This window comes from Phyllobates terribilis, unplaced genomic scaffold, assembly GCF_046119375.1.
Source record: "Phyllobates terribilis strain yellow unplaced genomic scaffold, ASM4611937v1 Scaffold_3577__1_contigs__length_75047, whole genome shotgun sequence".
Classification (NCBI taxonomy): domain Eukaryota; kingdom Metazoa; phylum Chordata; class Amphibia; order Anura; family Dendrobatidae; genus Phyllobates; species Phyllobates terribilis.
Window position 1 is genome coordinate 47,129 of NW_027366330.1, and position 17,071 is coordinate 64,199.

Sequence of the window (17,071 nt, forward strand, 5' to 3'; positions counted from 1 at the left end):
TATTACATGCATAGGAGTTATTTAATTTAGGGGGAACTAGAACTTATGAAGTTAAAGGCGATGCTTATTACTTGTTCATTGATTAAGGGGGAATTGAAAGCTACTTATTTTCTCAGCTCTATAGTATGCTTATGCCAGGATTCTAAGTTTGTCATCATTAAAAAGGGGGAATTGTTAGTTGTATGAACTAGCCCCTTAGTTCGTATAACTGATCATGCCTTACTTTTAATGATAATAAACTACCTTATGAACTAGTATGTGTATTGAGTGAGATATCGCAGGAAATCGATAGGCCTTTGAGTTACTTAGGAAGCTAAAGCATGGAAAGCAACGAGCTTAAGAGAAGATACAAGAGCGAGTTCAGCGAGAAGACTAGCGCTCAAGGCGCTTAACTAGGAGAAAGGGAACCGAAGGATACCGAAGGGGACCGAACAATGAGAGTAAAGGATCGAGCTGGACAAAGTAACACGCTACACAAGGAGGATGCGCTCAAGGGGACCGAAGACGCTCAAGGGGACCGAGCGCGTAGTTATGGAAAGAAATCTTCCTTGAAGCTAAAGAAGGAAAGAGAGCTAAAGAAGGAAAGAGTTGATTCGCCAAGAGATTTACCAGATTCGAGATCTTAACAGTTGAAGCTAGTTTGTCATTATATTCGGCTAGTTTAGATGTAATACTTTATTTATTATTATTCACTTGCTTTTAGGTAATTAGTTCCCGGTGGTTATGCCATAGTATAAGTAGTTTAGTTTATTATCCTTATACTGTGGTTGTCGAACTAGAGAGAAACAGTTCATCTTGATTTAGAGCTTAGGCAATAGCTAGGAGAGTTGAGAGAAACTAAGAACTGTGTGTTCGCCTAGTAGTTGTAAGTCTCAAAAGAAATCAAATCAACCAACGTTTTGGAATTGAAGTGTTTATTTGTTCTTAGTCTTATATTCCGCACATAAGATTATATCTTTAGTTAGACTAAGTTCTTCACGATCCACACTTCTTTATATGTAAATTCAGGATATCTAATGTCTAGCACTTCTGCAAAATCTAGATTAACCCTTTCAGTAGTAGTCCCTTTCAAGACTTGTAAACTTTAATTAAAACCTCTTTAGGGTTCTATATCATCTATTTTGTTTTGCAAGGAGGTAAAAGAAGCTAAGAGAAATATTATCAAACAACTACAAATAGTTCTTCATTGTCTGTTTTAGTAATTGACCCAAACCTTGCCTGTAATTTTGCCAATCATAGAGTGGGAAAGTTAGTAAAATTTCATTATATTTATATATTGCCAACACCTAGAATTATTTATTAATTAGTAGTCTCGCTGGTGTGTTAGTTTAAGCTAGCATTGAATAGTTTTTTATTTGGTTATTATTTTTGGTGCCAACCAAACTACTCTCCTATGACAACTAAGAATCCTTTTAAACTACCAGAGAGCCAAATCTTGAATGGTTAGATTATATTGTTAAAAAGTGTTACTTCTATATAATGGAACTCAAAGATCTAATCTAAAGGAGAGAACCATACAAAATTACGAGCTATATTGGTCATTATACTCGACATAGAGTTTCGATTACTTATCAATCCTCGAATGAAGTGCCTCAAGAGATAAAGAAGATGATAACTGAGCAAGTCACGGTAATATTTTAAAAAAATACTTATTTTTTTTGCATGGGATAGTTGATTACTTAATACTACACTGCTTACTTTTTAGAAACGTCATCTGAACTGAATTAGGTTCTCTTGTATAAGATGTTTTGAAATATATTCCTTCAAGATTTTTTAGTGACTGGTTTTAGGTTATGTTATATATAGTTCCTTCTAGATTTTTTCCCATGAGCTGAAAATCAGGAATGAGAGATATTTGATGATGCATTGTAGTGACTGATTTAGGTTATGTATGAGACTTTTTTTTAGGTTTTGCTATATATTCTTTCAAGATGTCTTGTGAACTAAAAATCAGGTATAAATATATTTTTGAACTGAAAATCAAAATTGTGATGTGAAAGTGCAATTTTTTTCATGTCATAGTGTCTTTTGCTGAGATTTTTGAACCGGTTCTTTTTAACTTTTTTTTAACATATATGTTTGTGAACGGATTTTTTTTGTACTGCTCAGAAAGTTTACATGTTGTTATAGTGTTCTTTGTTGAGATTTTTCCTGTATTTGATTACTTTTGAGATTTTTTTAGCTGAGACTTACATGCTAAGACTTTTTTTCCTGTATTTGTTTGCAGAGAGCATTTTAAATACCTCTTTCGAGAACTAATTGGATAACCAAGACAGCTTCAAACAGATTTAGAGAATTCAATGGAGATTGGGAATTTTGTTTTATGTAGAGGAAAACAAAATGGTTGCAAGTAAAGGTCAGCTTGTAAAATTAATTGGCATGTGTATGCTTGTATAGTTGGAGTATGTGCATTGGTTTTTGATGATTCTATATACGTTTATTGTGCATCCTAGTGTCCTCGACAACCCAATACTACTAATTGTGGGTATTACATATTAGATATATGCAAGATATTGTTGAACATAGAAGTATAAGCATTCCGATTGAGGCGTGTTCATGCTTTATGATATTTCAAAGTGAATTAGTTACATGTTTTGATGAATGAAATCCATTCATAAATAAGTTGAATTTCATTCTTCAGTATTTTGGCAACAATTGTTAATGAATCAAAGACAGCGAAATCCACAATAACAATTGATTTCCTTGTTACCCAAATCATAATAGACAATGGTTTTACAAATCATAATAGACAATGGTTTCACAAATTACTATAGGCAACGGTTTCACAAATCATAATACACAAAATATTCGTTTTAAAAAATATACAATAGTTATGAATCATATAGATAACATTTATTTTGACAATAGATAACACAATCTTAAACTAAATATTTCAATTTCAATTTCAATGTTTGATGAGACAACGGTTGTATCCAATGTTCTAAAAAACATGCCTAGGCAACCCCTAGGCCCCGCCTAGGCGCTAGGCGGCACCCTAACGTTGTAATTAATTTTTAGACGTTTTCATCTAGGAGGTGGGAAAAAAAATTGTCCGCCTAGGCGCGTTTTTTAGAACACTAGATGTAACAGAGGATGATGTAGATGAAGATAATCATGAGTTTGAGTTTGAGTTTGATGAGTCTAACATGGAGCAAGAAGTTAATGTTCAAGTTGAGGAGGATAATGTGAATGAATAAATGGATGATTAGATTATAGTTCTATTTTATTAAGTTGAAATCAACGTTGAAAACTGTAGGATTTTTGCTTGTTGTGGTCTTGTAGATCTTCTTCATGAAGAATGCTACAAAGTCGAATTTTGGATGATTAATTAGCAAATTATATGATTATACTAAAGTTACATAGTTAAATTATGAATCAGTATATTCCTATTTATCTTTCCATATAAGAAAATTATATTAAAATATAAAAATAAGTGTTATAATATTGATCCGCCTAGAAGCCTAGGCGCTAGGCCCCCTTCACTGCCTAGCACTCGCCTAGCCTTTTTTTAGAACACTAGTTATATCACATCATAGAAAATTGGTGTAACCATTGTCTAAGAGAAACATTTTTAAAAGATGAACCGTTGTCTTTGCATAAACAACCCTAGATACAACAACGGTTTGAAAACTGTTGTCTCTCCTTGTTTTTAACCGTTGTCTAAAGGCTCTTTTGTACTAGTGTTAGTACATATTCACTATTTTTTTGAGTTGTAGTATAGTGTATTTGGTACGTACTGCTTTACTATAATATATGGTAACTTATGCCACGTCATGGAGGTATGAAGCGAAAGAGAAGAGGAGAGATGCGCGACATTGAAGATCAAGAAGAAGATAATGGAGTTGGAGGAGTTTAGCTGATCTCTCAGCGGTGAACGCCTATCCACTTACCGGCAAATGCAGATGGAGTTACTGAGTTTTCCCCGTATGCAACCAGCAGCGGCCGTCGAATCGACGCCCGCCAAACAACTTATTTTTCAGAAGGGAATTCTGTTATTTTTCTATCTTTCTGACTTATTTGTTGAGATATTGTTAGATGGATTCGGCTTTTGTTACTTTTATTACTATCTTAGGAAGATAGAATCTAGGGTTGATCTAAGGCTATTTAAAGTGGCTCTTATTTTAATCCCTAGAACCTATCAAATTTCTATCGTTCTATTCTACGTACTTGATCATCATTTTAGTTTGGAAACTTTATGCTGGATTTCTACGAGTTTTTACAAGACTTTGCAGTTTTTCCTTCGGTATGAGTAACTAAACTCTAAATTCTTAGTAAATTTAGTAAAGGTGTTCAATTGTTTATTGTTGTGAGATTTTTTCAGATTATTCCTACGCAAAAATTGTATGTTTTTTTCTCTTGAATGGAATTGTTGATTGAGTTATTGATTGGATTCTAGATTGATTACCTAGAATTGGATTAGTATTTCATTAAGATAGGGTATGTTATTTTGTTTTTCATAATCTATTTCTTCAAACCAAGCATATAGTTTTATATTTGGTTTGAACTAGAATTTATATCTAGAGAATTGCATTGTAGGATAGCTGCACTTGCTATTTCTATATCCTGATATTCTTTGCATTAATGTCTCATTTAGTTTGAATCATAGGTGTCCATCGTGGTTAACTAATTAGGACAAGATTAGTAGACTCCGTTGTGAGATTCTAGTTTATTTCGTATAAGAATAGGAACAATGTGCATACAAGTTTAATTCTAGAATTTCTATGATCAACAATAGTAATTGAATACCAATAAACAACTTTACTAAGACTTTCTCCCATCAATTTAATAATCTGTTTAATCGCTTTCTTAGAGTTGGGAATAATGAAATCCCCTTTTTATAAATGATTTGCTTAATAGAAAATGGATAAAATTGATAGCCTCCTATGGATTCTACCCTTTCTTGCGCTATGTTCTGATTTAATTACTCTCTCCGTCTCAAAATTATATTCCCTTTCATTTTGTAAACTGTTCACTCTTTTAGGGAAATTTTCTCGATTTCTCTCGATATATACGGAAAAACATATTCATGTGTGATCTTGTTTTGTTCGTCTCAATAAGTACTTTAGCTACATATAAATTTTATAATTTTTATTGACATATATTTGGAGATATTTCGAGCACAAAACGCATATCGATAAATGACTAAAAAATAAATGGAAACATTAATTTGGAATGGAGGAAGTAGGATTTAGGTTTTATAATTGGCAAGATTATCTATCTCGCAAACTTTACATCAACAAGAAATTTATTTGCCTAAAACCCTCTCTGAACCGGCTCAGATTGAAGTTAGAATATTGCATAACATAGGGTGTCTCAATAGAAAGAGGCATAAAATGGACGCCCCTTGAGCAGTACAGGTGGCCTCTATGCTAAAAAAGAGCTTGCACCTGCTTAAGTTGCTTGATATCATACGTAAAAATAGGAGAAAATCATTGCTACTGATCAGGTAACTCGTACCCAAGCGATAGGGAAATCAAGGAGAGCATGCCAGCAACAACAATTCTGCACTTCTTGTCACCTTGACATCTCTTGCGGCTTGACATAAAGAGCGAGCACCACTCCCGCACTAGACTACACTGCGATGTCGCCTCCAAATCAATGTGAGGCACCTTATTGTTTGTGTTTGCAACGAGAGATAGACCAACAAACTTTCGGTCTCATTACTTGAGGAAGAAGAAGCTTACAACGGTTTTATACAAAACAGAACAGTATAGTACGGCTAATGATACGAGAATACAAGCGTCCTAAACAAACGAATGATACGCCTAATAATACGCTAACACCCCCCTCAATTTGGAGGTTGTAGCAGACCCAAATTGGGTAGTAGCATATTGTGCCGTGGACCACTCAACGTCTTAGTAAGTATGTCGGCGAGCTGGAGAGTTGTAGGAACATGATTGAGTGAAACCAGTCCCTCAACAAGCTTGGCGCGAACAAAATGGCAATCCAATTCTATGTGTTTTGTTCGCTCGTGGAAGACTGGGTTTCGGGCAATATGGATTGCAGCCTGAGAGTCACAAGCAATGGGGACTGGAGTGATCTTAGGCACCTTTAACTCCGTCAATAAGCGTGTTAAGCAAGCCAATTTTGCAGTGAGTCGACGAATTGAACGATATTCTGCCTCCACAGAAGATAAGGATATGGTTGTTTGTTTCTTGGACTTCCAAGAGATAGGAGAGGAGCCAAGGAAGATGATATAACCACTCACTGACCTTCAAGTACACGTGCAAGACGCCCAATCTGAGTCACAATATGCTTGAAGGGAAAAATCCAAGCTGTTAGACAACAAGACACCAGTATTCATAGTTCCTTTGAGAAATAACAAAGTATGCAGAGCAGCGTCAAAGTGCTTGATTGTTGGACTGTGCATAAACTGACATAAGTGTTGTACTGCAAATGTAACATCAGGCCTTGTTTGAGTGATGGAGTTAAGCTTACCAACAAGCTTTCTATATGGAGTTGCATCATCAAGGAAGTCTGTGACAGAATCAGTGAGCTTGAGTGAAGGATCAAGAGGACTAGATTTGGGTGAGGCATTGCTGGTGCCAAAATCTAGCAGAATATCTTGAATGAACTTTCTCTGTGTCATCAGAATTCCCTTAGAAGTTTGTAGGAATTCAATTCCCAGAAAATAGCTCAAAACTCCTAAATCCTTGATTTTGAATGTAGCATCTAGCAAAGCCTTGATCTGTTTCATACCTTTTGTATCACTACCAGTCATTAGTATATCATCCACATATACCACTAGATAAAGAGTGAGGTCTCCATTTTTCTTAATGAATAGAGAGTGCTCATTCAAGGATTGAATGAAGCCCTGAGTGAGCAAAGCAGAGCTGAGCTTGGAGTGCCACTGCCTTGAAGCTTGTTTAAGGCCATACAATGACTTAATCAATCTACAAGCCTTACTAGGGATGGAAGGAAGGCCTAGAGGGATCTTCATGTATACTTCTTCAAGCAAATCCCCATGCAAGAATGCATTGTTAACATCTAGTTGACATGTGCGCCATCCTCTCTTAACTGCAATAGAAATTAAGCTGCGAATGGTGGTCATCTTAACTACAGGAGAGAATGTTTCTGTGTAGTCTATTCCCTCCTTTTGAGTGCAACCTTTGATCACCAGCCTTGCTTTGTGTCTCTCAAGTGTGCCATCAGCCTTGAATTTGTTCTTATATACCCATTTGGAAGAGATGGGTTTCTTGCCTTTGGGAAGATCTACTATGTCCCAGGTATGATTTGCATCTAGAGCAGCAAGCTCAAGATTCATTGCTTCCCTCCAGTGAGGGAAAGTGTTGGCAACATCAAAAGTATCTGGCTCAAGGTGTGGAACAACTGAGACATTGGCTACCAAGGATTGACTGAATGAAGTCAGATGAGAGAAGGAAATACCCTGAGAGATTGTAGGATTAAGAAAGCTGTCACAAAAGGCATTGAAACACTTATAATCCTTAAAGATAAGGTGGAGGATTGTGGTGAAGTCCTTCTAGGAAGAGCTGCACTGGAGATCTCAGTAGACGCAGGCTCAAGAACAATGTCAGGCTCAAGAACATCAACCATAGGAGACCCAGAAGAAGGATTAGACTAGTTATAATCATCATAGAACTCAGGAAGAGGAGAAAATAAGCTGGTGTTCTCAGGCAGAGGCTCAGAAAAAGGAAGCACACTTTCATGAAATTGAACATCCTTGGAATACAATATTTCATTGGTGTCAAGGTCAAACAACTTGAATGTCTTCTTTGTAGCAGGATATCCAAGGAAAATACATTTCCTAGCTCGAGGCATGAACTTGTCCCTGTTAGCCTTGACAGTTGAAGCAAAGGCTAAACAACCAAAGACTTTGAGAGAAGAGATGTCAGGAGGTTTGCCAAACATGAGCTCATAGGGTGATTTACCTTCAAAACAGTAGAAGGAAATCTGTTGATAAGGAAACAGGCTGTCATGACAGAATCGCCCCAGAATTTCAAAGGAAGGTGAGCCTCAAAAAGGACAGCCCGTGCAACTTCAAGCAAATGTCTATTTTTCCTCTCAACAATTCCATTTTGTTGAGGGGAATAAGCACAAGAAGTTTGGTGTAGAATCCCATGGTCTAGAAAATACTGAGAATGAATCAAGCTTGATCCCAGCTCATAAGCATTGTCACTGCGAACTATCTTTACAGACTTGCCAAACTGAAGCTTAACCATAGCAATGAAGTTCCTTAAGACAATAAAAGAACTGGCTTTGTCCTTGAGCAGATGAACATAGGTGGCTCTAGAATAGTCATCAATAATAGTAAGAAAGAAAGAGAAACCATCATATGTATTAGATTTGAAAGGACCCCAAGTATCAACATGTATTAGCTCAAACAAATCCATGCTGGAAATTGAAGTGCTGGAATGAAAAGGCAGTCTATGTTGTTTTGCCTTAGCACATACAAAACAAGGAGCTACATCATCTTTATTGACATGTATTTGACACAATAACTTCAGCTTGGATATAGGCAAATGACCAAGGCGTCTATGAAGCAATAAAACATCAGGATTAGACACTTTAGAGGCATTACAAGCACTAGGAGTAGAAAGATCATCCAATTGCTCCAGAAGATACACGCCTTTTGAAGCTTTACCAAGCACTATGTGTTGTGTCATATGCACACCCTGCAAAGTACAAGATTGATCTGAGAATATAGCATAACAACCAAGTTGTGAAACCAAACGTTTGACAGATAACAGATTGAAGGCAAATCCAGGAACAAACAGAACATGATGGATGATAATCCCTGGAGTGATCTGCACTGAGCCTTCTATTTGAACGAGAATATTATGGCCATTAGGTAGATGAACATTGACAGGAGCTAAGAGAGATTTTTGACTAAGAAATAAACTAGAATAAAAAACCATGTGATCACTAGCACAAGTGTCAATTATCCAAGTGTGGTTATGAACTGACTTCCCAAGACCAACAAAAGAGGTAGAAGTTATACCAACAAGGTTAGCATGAGATGAAGCAGAAGACTGTTGAAGAATGTCTCTGAGCTTTGCAAATTCATCAGCACTGAAAGCCGTAGTTGAAGAAGCAGACTGAACACAAGAGGACTGAGAAGTAGTGGTTGCCTTGGACTCAGCTTGTTTGGGAGGATAGCCAATGATCTTGTAACAAGATTCTACCAGATGGCTAGGGCGTTTGCAATGACTGCAAAAATTGGGATTCTTGCCTTTGTATCCAGACTTAGAAGAAGAAGCATGGAAAGAAACAGATTCTTGCAATATTGGTGGACTAATTGCACGATGTTGTTCTTCTTGAAGCAAGATGCTAGACGCTTCATCAACAGAAGGTAATGGTGTTGTCATAAGTATTTGACCACGAATCATGGCAAATGATTCCTGTAACCCCATCAAAAGCTGGTATAGGCGTTGCTCTTCCTCAAACTTAAGCAAAGCAGGGGCAGAAGCACAAGAACAAGCAGGAATAGACCGAATAGCCTGTTGTTCATCCCATAGAGAATTAATTCGAGTGAAATACGAGGAGATATCATCAGTACCTTGTGCAATTGCAACAATCGCTTTTTGAATAGCGAATTTCTGAGCTTCATTGGCACGACCAAATCTAGCACTCAACTGAGACCAAATCTGTTGAGCTGTGGATGCATAAATCACGCTGTCGGCGATCTTCTTCTCCAGAGACGAAATAATCCAAGACATGACTAGATTGTTGCAGCGATCCCAAAGTCGTTCGCAAACAACATCGTCGATGACCAAGGAACGAGGATAAGAGGCATCCAGGAATCCTGTCTTGTTCTTGATGCTTATCGCCATTAAAATGGTGCGTCTCCAAGAGAGGAAGCTCTTGTTGTCAAATTTCACCGAAATATTGAGACCTGGACCATCGGAATGATGAATAACTAGAGGATCACCAACATCGAGCGTCGACGGAATTGAATTGGAACTCGGTTCCGAAGTGGGAGGAGAATCAATTGCCATTGAAGTGATTCAACGAACTGTGCGGAATAATGAGAATGAGGATCGAAAGAATCGCTACAAAAAATCTGATACCATGTTTGTGTTTGCAACGAGAGATAGACCAACAAACTTTTGTTCTCATTACTTGAGAAAGAAGAAGCTTACAACGGTTTTATACAAAACAGAACCGTATAGTACGGCTAATGATACGAAAATACAAGCGTCCTAAACAAACGAATGATACGCCTAATAATATGCTAACACTTATTCATCTCTGATTGGTCCAACCAAGCCATACCGATGACCTTGTTTGTCAAACGCAAATGATAAGCAGTGCAAAGGGTGTCGTTAATTCCTTCAACCATTCAACAAAATATATGCTAACAAACCTAATTAACTAACATGTAGTTCAGGTAAGTAAGGGTCGAGATCTGCATGGAGCTAAGATTGAATATCTTTATGCAATGTATGTGTGTGTCAAACAAGCAACCATGTGCCACGCACCCTTTCTATAGTTACCTGATTTCACCAGTAGGTTCGAGGTGGAGTGTGACGCTTATTACTTTTCCATTAGAGGTGTTCTAAGGAAGGGGAAGAAGTCAATTGCCTATTTTTTCTGAGAAGTTAACTAGTACACAACTGAACTACCTGAAGTATGGCAACACTCACATCGTTATTTGGTTACTTCCGTTCATACTTAATCATCATAACCCTACCCCACCCCGTTGTTCTTAGTTGGTGATTTGGATTGCATTTACTTAGATCTTGACTCCCTATGGAATCGACATGGACTTACCTTAATACTATGTGTTTTGGTGGTCTGGATTACTTTGATGGGGAACTAACATTTCACGCCTCGTCAATGACAAGGAGTTGTACACACTAATTTGGGATCCGAAGACATGACAACACTCCGTATGGCCATCTGCAATCGTGATTCAGTGTGATCACTTAGCCTTGATCTATCTATATCAGTAGACGAATCTGAGTCGATGACATGTGCATTAGGTCAAGTTCATGGAGACGTTTTCTTATTTGATTGTTCACAAGAAGGGAAAGGAGAATAAGGTAGAAGATTCTTGTCACGCAATTATGTACTGATTACTCAGCTTCAGTCCTAGTTATTTGGTTTCCTACTACTCATGATCTATATGTTTCTGATTGCTTCTATTCTGGTATCTTTGAGGCGGGTAAGGCTTCTTATAGGGATCATGGTACCTACTTCCTTGATGATGGTTTTTTGTACAAGGCATGTAAGCTATGCATTCTCAGGTCTTCTTCAGAAACTTCTTGTTGTAGGAAACACATAGCAGGGGTAAACTTTGGCGAGTCTGTTCGGTTCGTTAATGCTGTTAGATGTTGTTGCTAGTGCTGGTGCTGATACTTTTATTTAATGCATGCTTATTGTCTAGAAATGGAAAATGAGGCAAGTGTGAAATGGTAAAAGGAAAAAAAAATTACTTAATTTTTAAAGCATCATTTTATTGCTTCTGTTTCTTAGGCAAATAAGTACTTCGAAGTACTTTTAAATTTTTTTGGGTGGACGAACCGAACAAGTCAAATGAGTGCTTATTTTCTGAAAAAGAAAAATACGCACTTAAAAATACTTTTTTATGACGAAACGAACAGACCCTATGATAACCAATAATGTTATAAAGTATTGCTAGAATTTTGTGACATGGCATGGGCCAAGTTATATTCTGGTCCAAAAGGTCTCTACTCTCCTCTACTGATTCCATTAGTTTATAGAATTACTCCTTTGTTTTTCATTTTAACTTGCATTGAATTTGAGTCTAAAGTAGTAGTTGAGTTTTCTCCTCCCTTCTAGGCCTTGACGTCATATGTTGCTTGAGTTCAAGCAATCTCCCCTTTCAACAATTCACTATTTCCAATGTTGCAACTTCCACCATCACAAAACCCTAATCGGTCTCCCCCTTCACCACCACAGTTGCCGTCCCAACCACCATCCGCTTTCATTCACAAGCTTCCACACCATCATCCACCCTTTTCGAGTCCTCAAAAGCTATCAGAACGAGTACCTACACTCCGCTGCAGATTCGAGATCATCTTTTCTACAACATGTGAACTTCCTAGGAGCAATGCCACATCATAATGACTTGATTGTGCCAATCATTTGAATGTGCAAGTCGTTATACTTCAATGTGCAAGTGATTGTTGTGTATGCGAGTGAAAAATACATGTCATTAGCCTTGCAAGTGTAATCCGTTCATGCTACTCCAAAAAAAATTGTGTAGCAACTCGTTGAAAATGCCAAAAAAAATTATTGTGCAACTCGTTAGAATTGAAACTGCACGTAATTTGTTATCATATGAACTTAACATTTGTGGATGACATAAAGTACAAATGGCGTTCTGAATTTGCTACTTTCCAAGATTCGGCGATCGTAATTGTTCTTTCTTCGGTTTTCATAACCTACGCCCTTAATAGAAAGTTTTAGTTATATGTGGTAATTTAGACTTTACATTTTATTATAATGGATCAATTAATTCCCTTTCTAGGTTTAGTTTCATTATTGAACAAGCTCATTAATTCCCTTTCTAGGTTCAGTTTCATTATTGAACAAGCTTATTATGTACCCACGTATTAGAAAAACCGTTCTTTCTTTACTATATTTACAATTATAGTGACCTTGATACTTTAGCATGTTTCTATACATTGTTTTTGTATCAGAAAATCGAGTGTACAAGTAGTCCGGCATAAGTATTTACATGATGGCCCAAAAACAGGAGTGGATAAGTATAAGAAGATTTTATGTATGTATATATGCAGATATTGGAGCCACAAGTTTAAATAGCGATCCAAATGTGAGTAAAAGTGGGCGAGTAAGAAAGGGCTGGCTGTACAGTGAGAAAGGGTCAGTCATCAGTGGGTGGTTGAAGGGCGTTGAAGTGCTCTGATACGGTTCTTATGCCATTCGAAATGCGTGATGTAGTTGAGGATTCGCTTCTTGTCAGAGGGATGGAGTGAGCATGGTGGGCTCAGTGACAGAGATGGGGCTTCTGAGATGATGAAGGACAGCAAAATCATAGCTCGCGAGTATGAGTGTACTGCTTTATCCCAGTTCTCAAACAGCTCATCCACAGCCCCATTTATCCCCAGAGTAACCGCTGTCTGATATAGCAGCCCAATCACGTCTGGAACCACACCTGGACCTGTCAAACTTGTATTAGAAGAAGCTGAAAACACACAGGTAACATCAAATATATATATATATATATCACGGGTCCCACCTTCATTCTCGTGAAGATGGGTAGCAAGCTGTTCTGTGTGCTCACAGGCAACAACAAACCCACTTTCAGCCCACGCGAGGGCTGCTGATGCCTTTGACAAGTCAAACCTCGCTTCAGTGGTTGACCTAGTCTTCTTGGATGATGATGATGATGATGCCACCCAAGAGTGGCAGATTTTAATCACTTTCTTCCATACACAAAGAATTGCCAGCTCAACTGAAACTGATTCCTGCGGCGATTCTGCATTTATCTGCAACAGTCCAGACAAGTCAAAGACATGATCACTGTAACTAATCTAGAGAGGAAGAGCGTTACCTTCTCTTCTGCCACAACTGAGAGGGCATGAATATACTGCTGTAAAAGCTGCAGCCTTGCTGAAGGATTCAATTCACATGGTCCACCTTCCATTGATACATTAGCTGCTACATTTGAAGATGTACCAACTCTAGAAATGGAGCTTTTAGCAATCTCACTAACACTGGCTCTAACACTAGAGCTATCAATCAGGGTCCTTTCAAGAGAAGATGTAAGGGACTCCATAGAAGCGAAATCGGTATGTACTAGAACATATCCTCTTTCAATTAACTCCAGTGAATCATCAACTGCATATTCATCCATAACATCTCACTTGGACTCAAATAACACAAACATAATAATCAATCTATCTGAGATTAGAAAACTGACCTTTATGATAATTTGATGTGCTCGGGCCCACATCACCCAAGTGCTTCCCATCGTTACAAGATTCAGAAGGTAGATTTTCGTTCCTATTAGATAATACATACTGATGTCCAGGATCTGTTGTGCAACTTTTAGCCACAGACTTACCTTTGAAATCTGGATTAGGCAAATCCATATTTTCTACCACCCTACACTTCAACAAGTTATCACGCATTACATATATATATCAGATTCAAGCTATCAGGGTACTATGAAAAGTTTAGGCTGTTACCTTGACTCAGTAAGGAAGTTGTGACAGAAGAACTCTTCAAATGTCAGCCTTTCAACTGCAGAATGACAATGATAACTTTTTTCTTAAAAGTATGACATAATTTTAATGATACATTCTACATAGCCAATTTCTCCCAGTTTGCATGCAAGCATAAAAAGGTTTAAATAAGCATATGCAGTATAATCAGTAAACTATATACCTGGATTTCGACGCAAAAGTCTCCTGCATAACTCTACAAAATCAGGATTAAGGACTTGCAAGGCAGCTTCAGGAAAATGAAGCTCTAAGGATGAAAGAATATTTTGAAAAAGCTGCAGGAGGCAGAAAATCAAATATCACATTAGCTAGTGAAGTAATTTCGTATTAACCAGCTAACAGAACTCATTCTACTTTCTACCTCAATCTGGCTGTTGCCACCATATGGAGGCCTTCCCATTCCCAACTGATATAAAATAGCCCCAACACTCCACAAATCAGCCTGCACTTGCACAATATGTTAGATAAAAAGAAGTAGAATTACTTAAAGGCCAAAGATAACACAATGAGCGGATTTATAGTTCTAGACCTTTGCATCATATTTACGGTTCTGAATTATCTCTGGAGCCATATACAGGGGTGAACCACACAATGTATCAGCCAAGCTCTGTGGTGTCAAGTATCTAGATAAGCAACAGTAATTGTAAGAGGTTACACTGTTCAAAGATATTATAGTACATCTTAAATCTTACATCAGCAAGTGGAATATATGAATAAGAGGACTCGAATGTACCATCTAGACAAGAAATTGTGAAAATGTACAGAAAGATAGGTATGTTTCAATTTGTCATGTCTATGTTCTTTGGTCTTGTCTCATTCAGTCAGATTGACCTTTATTATTTTTTAATTCAGAGGAATTTGATTGGATATGCAAGTGGTAAAGAAGACCTGGATGCAACAGAATTGTCCACCTAATCGAACTGTTTCCGTTCTAACTAGAATTAATGCTACCTTTTACAAGATAATAGCATAGAAAACAATTAAATCACTTAGGTTTATTTTGTTTATTCAGTAATCAATCCTAAAATTATGTTCTTTGTCAAATGACGGAATGGCTATATATCAGGGAGAATGTCACACTGATTCACAGTTCACGTCATCATATAAAGCAAGCAAAACCTTAGACATGGTGATAAGAGTGTAACACTAGTACAATGCATAGGGTAGAAGAGCACTTGGATGATTGAATAAATTTCAATGAATACAAAATACCAAAAAAATTGTTTGTTACCTGGCAAACCCAAAGTCACCAATCTTCATTTGTGGAGTCAAACCCTTAGTTGTCAGAAGAAGGTTCTGCAGTTTCAGATTGTCAGATAGTTGATGTCAGCTGAAGTGTTTGATTCAAATTCCATGCTACTATGAAGACTAAACACTACAATACACCAAAAAAAAGACACAAGTTGATGACCTATAAAGGCCATTATACTAACTATCTCCTGAAAAAAATGAAGCTTAATTGCCTATTAGATTAGTCAACTATTACTAATTGTTCACATTCATCTTAAAAGAAAACGTATATAAAGAACAGGTAAAAGAAATGCCAAGAGAAACTTAGACAGGAGAGACACCTGTGGTTTCAAATCTCTGTGAATGAGATTATTGTCATTAAGAACTTTCAGCCCTGCAGCTGAAAAATAACCCAGATTATATAAAAGACCTTACACTTCCTACATATATTTAATAAGTGAACCATAATTACAGACACTTAAATGTTTCTATGTAATATAGGAAGGGAAAGTTTTTACGAGAAATAAAGGGAGTTTCTAGGAATCAAATTTTATCCCACACAAAACATGCAATCATCTGAAATAAATGCAAAACTGAAATTGAGCATTATTTATTAGCTACTGCCGCCATTTTACACAGAACTGAAAGTGAACAACAGTTCAGGCAGCTACTGCAAAAACTAAAACTCATCAACTCACAATCTCGTTGATATAGCTGTAGGAAGAAAAACAATTCAGGCAATCAAATATAGCTCAGCTAGTGCAAGAAATCACAATAATCAATAACAAACATCTACAGCGTGATCTGAAGTCTGCCAATAAAACATCTAAATCAAACAGAAATCTTTTTGCAAGAAGGGGAACAACCACAAGATAATTAGCATCAATCAACTAGCCAGACGAAAGGAAGAGTAAGATTTGGTATGATACCCAATTGTCTCATAAAATGTCTAGCGACGTCCATAGACACTCTCCCATGCTTGTGAAGGTATTCTCCAAGGTCACCACCCTCACAATACTCCAAAACAAGGAATATCTTATCATCTGTCTTTTCAGAATTAATAAACAGTCAATCTCTAGGAAAAAGTTTAGAATTTTACTCCATAGTAAATGATGAATTCGAATGGCACAAGTTGAGAGAGTGAGCAGAAACCTCAATAGCATCAAATAGACGGATGATATTGGGATGATTAATACGCCTCAATATAGAAATCTCCTTCAACATATTCTCATTCAGATGCTTCTTATTAATCTCCTTGATTGCAAATTGAGTTCCCAGTAATCGATGCCTTGACTTCCAAACAACCGCGAACGAACCCGACCCGATTCTCGGACCGATTACGTAGTCGCCCACTATACGGGGGCGGTCATGTTTTTCCTTGCAGATTGCCATCTAAAAGGGTTTTCTTCTGTTATCTGCAGAGCAGAAATACTCAAGTAAGTTCAAGCGAAACTACGGGAGTTGTTTATTTCTTCTCTTCTTCCCTTTCGGAGGTGCCGTTTAGACTTTAGGGAGTACCTTGAATAGCAAGTAGTGGGGAACCAGATGATCCAAATCAACAAGTAAGGGTTTGTGTGTGGCGACTGACGACAAGAAGCAAAATCAACGCTACAAAAGATTTGAGCTTTTACCACATAGCCTTTGTCACTTTTTTTAACGGATAAAGT

At 37.3% G+C, this 17,071-nt stretch overlaps 1 protein-coding gene across 1 annotated transcript; it reads right to left on the reverse strand.

The window, feature by feature from the left end:
* Window positions 1-12,818: 12,818 nt before the first annotated feature.
* Window positions 12,819-16,796, reverse strand: LOC141248088 (uncharacterized). The gene is made up of 12 exons (XM_073669322.1): window positions 16,557-16,796; window positions 16,334-16,451; window positions 15,746-15,804; window positions 15,406-15,470; window positions 14,704-14,797; window positions 14,536-14,616; window positions 14,338-14,449; window positions 14,139-14,193; window positions 13,871-13,953; window positions 13,502-13,788; window positions 13,187-13,436; window positions 12,819-13,108 (listed from the first exon to the last, which is right to left on the reverse strand). Exons 1-12 carry the CDS (start codon window positions 16,794-16,796, stop codon window positions 12,819-12,821), a joined length of 1,734 nt encoding a protein of 577 aa, XP_073525423.1.
* Window positions 16,797-17,071: the final 275 nt, after the last annotated feature.

What these genes read in the sequence shown, in the direction of transcription:
- LOC141248088 (XM_073669322.1), bottom strand. Translation starts at nt 16,796, where the DNA reads ATGGCAATCTGCAAGGAAAAACATGACCGCCCCCGTATAGTGGGCGAC. An exon ending in GGTGACTTTGGGTTTGCCAG is followed by an intron (nt 14,798 to 15,405) that starts GTAACAAACAAT and finishes TTGCTTATCTAG; the next exon opens with ATACTTGACACCACAGAGCT. An exon ending in CAGTTGTGGCAGAAGAGAAG is followed by an intron (nt 13,437 to 13,501) that starts GTAACGCTCTTC and finishes GGACTGTTGCAG; the next exon opens with ATAAATGCAGAATCGCCGCA.